This window comes from Sciurus vulgaris (genome assembly GCF_902686455.1).
Source record: "Sciurus vulgaris genome assembly, chromosome: 2".
Taxonomy (NCBI): Eukaryota; Metazoa; Chordata; class Mammalia; order Rodentia; family Sciuridae; genus Sciurus; species Sciurus vulgaris.
Window position 1 is genome coordinate 82,590,088 of NC_136462.1, and position 8,725 is coordinate 82,598,812.

The following is an 8,725-nucleotide window of genomic DNA, read 5'->3' on the forward strand; positions in this document are numbered from 1 at the left end:
GATTCCAGAACCAGGATACATTGGTGTGCTTCCTGGTGCTCCTCTGTGCTGTAGTTCTCACCAATGGCAAACAGTGACATCCCAATAATAAGGTATCATCTCAAGACTCGTATACTACTGGAAGGAACTTTGTTTACCCACCAGGTTGAGCACCCTGTTCAGCCTAGATCCTGAAGGAAGACAAGGTGATCTGAGGGAAACCTCATTATCAAAATAAGCCTCATGACCAGCTACAGAAATGAGAGCTTTTGACAACTCTATTTTTATTAATTATCTCCCCTACCTCTTTTGCCCTTGATAATTCATGTGAAGCACACTTCAGAGGATAACATTTTAGGTTTATACCACTCTCCAATGATATAATAACCATTCATCTATGATGCAAAATTTCTTCTACCCTGATTTTATTTGTCCAACCTTGTTTGTCCCTTTGGATACAAGAAGTCGATGAATTCAGACAGTAAAAGAATAAGTTTTGCCTTAGTTCTATTTGCAACCCTTTTGTGCCCTACTTGGTGCCTTTATTAAGGTCTTCTCTGGGTACCTAATTTGAGTGTGTCTGGCAGGTCCCTGACTGATACAAGTATACAAAATCAAAAGTCAAGACACTTGATTTTTTTTGTTGTTGTTACTGAAAAGTTCATTGTGTTGAAGTATTTACTGAAAAAAATTATTGTGAACGTGTTCAGCTTCATGTAAGCATATAAGTTCAACAACGTACTACATGCTATTTTGCCATATACTTTGCTAATGGTTTATTGTGGTTGTCTATAACCACAACAGAGTTGAACTTGCTTTTTTAGTGACTGAAGAGAATTTAACTGTATGGATGTAACATAATTGACTTAAAATCAAATAATTAATTGATTAATTGACTTAAAATCAAATAATTGATTTTTTAGTTATTTTATTCACTTTTAAGCTTTATTCACTGAGTGAACTACTATATAGCTAAATTTATTTACACATTCTTAATTACATGATATAGTATTGTATAAAAACGAAGCCTTCATAAGATTCTAAAAATGTAGCATTGTCTTTTTTTTTTAAGAGTTAAGTGTTAGTGTTAATTTTTTGTGTCAATATTGACCTATTTGGGGGGAACTGATTGTGATGTATTACTATCAAATTTATGATAAAATAGCACAAAAATGCCAAAACATTTCCACTTTTGTTTCCCTCTCTCTCATATTTTATTATGAGTTTTTTAGATCCTTTGGTCACACAGACCAAAAAAAAAAAAATTCTCTAGGGAAAAAGTCCCTGAACCATGAGGTATCATGTTTTTGTAGTATCACTTGGTCACTGCTTCTTGTGGTATATAAAATTAGTTTCATATCTTCCTATGGCAGGATATTATATGGACCTTTATGTTAAAGAGCACAGGAAAATCTGAGTCCCAGAAGATGCTCTTCTCTTTACACAGGTAAAATGGACGTATGGAAATAATTTTAATAACAATTTTAATAAGCATGGATTTAATTTGAGACATGATTCTGTTGTTGGAATTGCTATGAACATTTGTCAGATCCTAAAGTGAAAGAGACAGTGTCCAGGACAAGGAATTGAATAGCACAGGAGAAGAGTTGTGAAACAGCCTATGGACATAGTGGAAAAGGCGAGCTGACTTTGAGCTAGAATTGAACCACATTGTGCCTAGAGAAATGTGAAAAGCATTAGAAAAAAAGTACAGTTTTGTAATAGTTTGGATTCTGCATAGGTTGCAATTAATCATTCTGTTATAAGGTGATGATTACTTTCATGATCTCATCTTCTACCACTTGGTAAATAAGCAAAAAAAAATGACACATGAAAATTAAAAACAAAACAAAGATTATATATTTTCTCTCCACTGACTTTTCAAAAGATGGATGTAAACTGATCATCTGGAAAGAGAAGTAAATTGATTAGCAGCGTATCAAGTTTGTCAGATAGAATAGAGTCTTGTAGACACCTGAACATAAATAAAAATTTGACATGGAGACCAACAAGCCAAAGTTGAATAATTTACAACGTAATGTCATTTTGAAATGTGCTATCAAGCATGTGAAGAGAAAGTCTGCAGATGACAAAAATTTCAAAACCAAAAAATAATTATAAATACCAGGAATTAATATTTTTGTGTTTTTCCTGCCGTTTATAATTAGAGCATTTGTATCAATTTAATCTCTGAACTGTAAGAAGCATAGAGAAGAGTGTTAAAAGTATTGTCAAAGGGAAATTTTTCTGGGGTTGAGGGTACCTGAGAAAGAAAATCAAAGAGTAAATGTAAAAGGTGTTGTTCTTTGAGACTTGCAAACTGAAAGCTATAGAATAACTTTGTTTCATTTAAGTAAAAAGACATTTATCCAAAAAGGATGCACTCCCAGAGTAATAAGTAAAAGTACAGGTGTTCTTAAAGTACAGGGGGGTAGACTTTGCTTGGGAATAAAGAATGTTTTGTGACACTTTGAAGAGTAAAAAAACAGAAAATTTGAACTGAGAGAAATAGCGAACTTAGACAGCAGAGGAAATATACTTGGATGAAGGTTTAGATGAGACCTAGATGTCCATATGTCCCATTTACCTTGATGACTCTATATTTGGAACCCTGTTACCAAATATTTTCTTCATTCATAAAAATTAAATGTCTGGTCATGTGATTTGGAGGATTTCTAAACGTTATACAGCTGAAGAAAAAAGATTAATCACAACACAGGGTAAACAGGTCTTGTCTTTTGCAACATGGATATAAAATTAGTTTAAATGAATATAATTAATGCATTTAAGAAAAATTATTTCAAGGACAACTGATTTATAAGAGAAGATGATTGGGGTAGAATCATAGGTTTCCATGTTGACCAATCTTCTATCTCATGAGGAACATCACTGCAGCTTCTCTGGGAGAAAGCAAAAGAATATTAAATTCAGAGATAATCCTACATGGAACAGAACAGCTCTATGACAGCCACCTACTTCTCTGTGGGGTTACAACTTCAAATCTATGGGCATAATACGTGGATTGCCCCCTTCCAGTTTCATTAAGATATAATTGACAATACATATTAAGTATATTTATGGTATACAATGTGATGTTTTGATATATGTACACACATTGTGAAATGATTGAATAAAGCTATACTTATTTGTGATGAGAACATTCAAGATCTACTGCCTGAGGAATTTTCAAGTATGAAGTACACATTTATTATAAACCATAGTCACCACACTGTATAATAGATAACCAGAAATTAAGGATGCAAATTGAATAACTGATGAATATCCTCCCATTACGTCTCCCCACCCGACCCTGTCCACCCCTGATCAACCATAATCTCTGCCTCTGTGACTGTGACTTTTTTTCCTACTCATAAGTGAAATCTTTCAGGAAATCATGGAAATTGTCTTTCCATGCTTTTTTAATTTCACTTGGCATAATAACTTCCATTCTCCTTCATGTTGTCACAAAACACAGATTATCCCTTTCTAAGGAGAAGAATGGGTGGGTGGGTGTGTGTGTATGTGACCTACTCAACTGTCAAAGGACACTTAGGAGGTTGTTTCCATATATTTTACTCTCCCAGGATATTGTGAAAAATCCTTCAATGAACATGGAATATGTCTTCCAGGTATAATAATGTCACTAATCTTCAGATACAGTCCTACAAGTGGTATTGTGGATTATATGGAAGTTCTATTGTTAATTTTTTCTTTCTTTTGATGCTGGAGATATAATCCGGGGTCTTGTACATGCAAAGCAAGTACTCTACCACTGAGTTATATAGCCAGCCACTATGTTTAATTTTTTGACAAATTTCTGTACTATTTTCCTTAATAGCTGTGCTGACTTATACTCCAATCAAGAGTGTACAAGTAATTTCTTATTTGACATCCACCCCCAACTTGTTATATTTTGATTTTGTGATAATAATTCTTTTAACAAATGTAAATTGATATCTCATTGTGATTTTATTTGATACTTCCCTGATGTATTAATGATGTTTAGCCTTTGTTCATACGCTTGTTGATCTTTAAGTTGGTTTAATGTGAAAGTAAAACTAGGTTTTCATAACTTTGACTTCTCTCCTCCTGATCTATTAACATAGTTGTCATAATTTACATTTTCTCCTGTTGTTCTTCCACAGGCAGCATATCCAATAAAGCCAATGGAAGGAGCAAATCACTCTGTGGTGTCCGAGTTTGTGTTCCTGGGACTCACCAACTCCTGGGGTATACAGCTACTCCTCTTTGTGTTCTCCTCCATGTTTTATGTGGCAAGCATGATGGGAAACTCCCTCATTGTGTTCACGGTGGCTTCTGAGCCACACTTACATTCTCCCATGTACTTTCTCTTGGCCAACCTCTCCTTCATTGACCTGGGTGTTTCTTCGGTTGTCTCCCCCAAGATGATTTATGACCTTTTCAAGAAGCACAAAGTCATCTCCTTTACAGGATGCATCACACAGATCTTCTTCATCCATGTCATTGGTGGTGTGGAGATGGTGCTGCTCATAGCCATGGCCTTTGACAGATATGTGGCCATATGCAAGCCTCTGCACTACCTGACCATCATGAGCCCAAGAATGTGCTTCTTCTTTTCAGTGGCTGCCTGGGTGGTTGGCCTTACGCACTCAGTGGTTCAGTTGACTTTTGTGGTAAAGTTGCCCTTCTGTGGCCCTAATGTGTTGGACAGCTTTTACTGTGACCTTCCTCGGTTCATCAAACTTGCCTGCACAGACACCTACCGACTGGAATTCATGATCACTGCTAACAGTGGTTTCATCTCTGTGGGCTCCTTCCTCATACTGGTCACTTCCTACATTGTCATCATTCTCACTGTTCAGAAACACTCTTCTGCTGGTTCCTCCAAGGCTCTGTCCACCCTTTCAGCTCACATCACTGTGGTCGTCTTGTTCTTTGGTCCTTTGATCTTCTTCTACACATGGCCATCTCCCTCCACGCACCTGGACAAGTTCCTAGCTATATTCGATGCAGTCATCACGCCTCTTCTGAATCCTGTCATCTACACACTAAGGAATCAAGAAATGAAGGTGGCAATGAGAAGAATATGCAGACAGTTAGTGAGTTACAGGACAATCTCTTAAATGATCGTATTGTGAACAGTCTTCTTTGAACGCAGAAGTTCATTGTTAATGATAAAACTCAAAGAAAGTCTTTAACTACTTTTATTTGCTTATATATGCTGATATTAGGAGGAAGGGAAAAATCTCTTCTAACAACAGAAGGAATTACATAGAAAATTTGTTTTATAAAGCATAGATTATAATAATCCTGAAACTCAATTCCTAAGGAATAATATTTAAATGAAGTAAATTCTTAGACATATGGAAGAGGGCAGGCTACTTTAAAGCCTTTAGAATAGGAAAAACTTTCTTTGTCCTTTTTTTTTTTTTTTTTTTTTGAACAGGAATATGCCTCACATACAGGAATTTCTGACTGTACTCCAAGGGGGGACATTAAACAGGGCTTCTTTGGGGCTGGGGTTGTAGCTCAGTGGTAGAGTGCTTGCCTAGCATGTGTGAGGCACTGGGTTCAATCCTCAGCACCACATATAAATAAATAAACAAGATGAAAGTCCATCCACAACTAAAAAAGAATTTTAAAAAGGTGGTGGGGGGGTCTTCTTTCTCTTTCTTGCAACTTGCAAACACTCTACTCCCTTTTGTCACTCTGCCAGGTTGGGCAAGGAGGTTAGAATCTTGAGAGCACTCACATGAGTCTAAAAGATGCATACTGTTTGATAGAAAGGTCAAAGTTGTGTGAGCTATTTTTAGAATGTCAAGAAGAAACTAAGAAAACATCATGACCTTTCTTGATTAGCATTATGCTACCTAAACCCGTTCAATTTCCATTACCCCTTTGAGCCTATTTCCTCATCTACCTTTTTGCTTCGTATATTTCTGTGTATGAATTTCACCACAAGAAAAGTTTGTGGGAATTTTGGATGTGGAATTGAAGAAACATTCACTTTTGGTTTGAAGATGTGTGCAGGTGCCAAATCACTTTTCACGTGTGGCTTCTGATGTGCTGGCTCACCTTAATGGTGTGGGACAGCATCTAGGCCTGCAGTTCCTACCTCCTAGTGCCTCTCTCCCTTCAGTCCCTCCAAGTCCTGAGCCAGATGCAAGAACGTGATTATGATGAAAGTCCCCAGGTTATGCAGTTACCTTCATCATCAAAATTGAAAATATTCATTTTGCACCAGTCCCCAGCAAGTAGGAATTGGGCCCTAGAAAACACTGAGGGTGCTGATCTGTTGGGGGAAGGTGACTGTAGCCATATGGAAGATTAAATATGACTTTTTCTGTAAAATGTCCATCTGAGATTTTTACATTTAATATTTTCAAAACAGTTTAAAGAGCAAAAAAATGTTAAGTGTATTCTAATTGCAAAGTATGCACACATTTTGGATGGCTTTATTTTTAGTGTGTAAAACTGTTGGACACCTGACTGTGATGCACAAATTCTTTACATGTAAGGAGTCTATGCATTTTACAGTAACGTATTTTATAATTGGGTAATGAGACAGTTATACTTTAAACTGCCATTATTTTTATTAATTGCTTTCATTTTCCTTATTTATTACAAAGTTGTATTTATTTTATACAGAGGGATTTTAATTTTCCTGATGCCGTAATGTTTACTTCAGCTTGTTTGACCTTTCTTGTGTATTTGCATGTTGTAATATATGATAAGAACGAATGTAAAGGCTGTGGCAACTGTAATTATTTTTGTAAAGGGCTGGTCACACACGGATCTGGCTTATGAATGCATTCGGAATGATTTTAATAACCAGATCACCTTTTCAGAAATTTAGACATGAACACCAAAAGAAGCACTTTTCTCAGCAAAAATTAATAGCTGCTTCTATTTTTTTTTAACCTAGAGAAAATAAAGCTGATTCTTTCCATGTAAAAAAAATTGAGAATATTGAGCTGGCCACAGTGGCACATGCCTGTAATCTCAGCAGCTCAAGTGGCTGAAGCAAGAGGATCAGGAGTTCAATGCCAGCCTCAGCAACTTATCAAGGCCAAAAGACCTTAGTGAGACCCTGTCTTTAAATAAAATATTAAAAAGGGCTGGGGATGTGGCTCAGTGGTTGAGTGACCCTGGGTTCAATCCCCACTATCAAAAAAAAAAAAAATTAGAAGTATTGAGAGACACACACAATACTAGTTGACCTTTGATCTCCACTTCATGTCCATTTGCCCTTCTGTCAAGCCAAAGCACACTAATACCAGTGCAGTGGGATATGTTGCTGAGAGACCAAAGAAAATACCCAAAGACAGTATATGAGTCATAAGGCTTTATTGGGGAAATGCTTACAGGGAAGGTTCAGCAGATAGCACATCGGTCCTTTATGGAGCTTTGCCAAGAAGTACCTTGTCTGTCTCATGGCATTGCATTCAGTGTTGACTGGCTAGATGAGGAACACCTATCCTTTCCACAGTTCCTTCAGTTCCACACCTGTCCCCACTCAGAGAGGGGTTTTACATGTTAGGCTGCAGAAGCAGCAACATCATCAGCATAAGTTTGCTTTGTTTACTTGTATGACCGGCATCCCATGGAGCAACTCTCCTGGTGTCCATGCAAAAAGCAACTTTTTACAGCAGCTTTCCATAGTTCCCAGAACTACTTGCACGTCCTTCAAGATATCCTTCGAGATACCTTCTACTCATCCTGGCCCAGGCACTCTCTTTCTTCATTGGCTTCATTAGGTTCTTGGGAACTCACAGGAGCATCTCAAGACCATGGTGCTTTACTGTCTTCCTTTTCTTTAAGGATGACACATCTTCCATAATGTTGGCTTTATTGGCTTCAGACCTGGCATGAGGTTCGGTAGTAACAGACTTATATGGACTGCTTAATGGTTTCCACCATTGCACCAAGTCTGATTCCAATAAGTAATATCTTATTCTCTAACACTGTAGTGATACTATTTCTTTGACCAAGCCCTCAGTGATAAACATTCAACACTTCTTTCAGCCTAATCATCTGTGGATTTATATTATAAAATAACTTATCAATTCATATGATATCTATGCAACATTGTGTCTCAACAAGGGACACACGAGATAGCAAATGAAGTATAATAATGAGGTTACAGTACATGGAACTATTAGTCTACTCACATTCCCCACCACTTACAAGGAACTGACTGATTGATCAGAATAGTCTGCTAAGGTTCAGTTTCAGTGCTATCTGGAGCACCACACCTTGGGATGATGGGGTGGTCTCTTGGGAGGCAGGAAAAGTCTGTGATAAGCTACAGAAGCAGGCTGTGTCACTCGCAGAAAAGAGGGTGACACCCTCTTCTGCCACTGTAGCTTACTTGTGTTAATAGAACTCCCTTTCTTCCTGTAGTCCTGTTGGCGTAAGTATGAGAAGAGCTCACTGCTTTTGATAACCCCCAGTTCCTTTTCCATCTCTTATTGGTTCTCATAACCCTACCCAAACTATTGTATATACTGCTTGCAATCAATTATCTTCAATTTCCCATTTGAATGTTGTATCATAAAGAAAAGGGAGAGAGTAAAGCACCATGTCCCTGAATGTCCTCTTTCTGATCTCATAAACCTAGCCATGTTAAGGAAACACTGAGAACAAAACTGGGCTTGAATATCCAGACCTATATTATTTTGAAAGACAATGGCTTTTTCTCATGCACACTGGGAACTAGGGAACATTATTTTTTTCTATAGAAAGTCGCCTATTATGATTACTT

At 37.1% G+C, this 8,725-nt stretch overlaps 1 protein-coding gene across 1 annotated transcript; it reads left to right on the top strand.

Moving 5' to 3' along the window:
- Positions 1-4,145: 4,145 nt before the first annotated feature.
- LOC306653396 (olfactory receptor 4F3/4F16/4F29-like) lies at positions 4,146-5,084 on the top strand (the record flags this gene model as incomplete). Its single annotated transcript, XM_079126402.1, has 1 exon — positions 4,146-5,084. The coding sequence occupies one exon, from the start codon at positions 4,146-4,148 to the stop codon at positions 5,082-5,084; it is 939 nt and encodes a 312-aa protein (XP_078982528.1).
- Between the last annotated feature and the right edge of the window lie 3,641 nt (positions 5,085-8,725).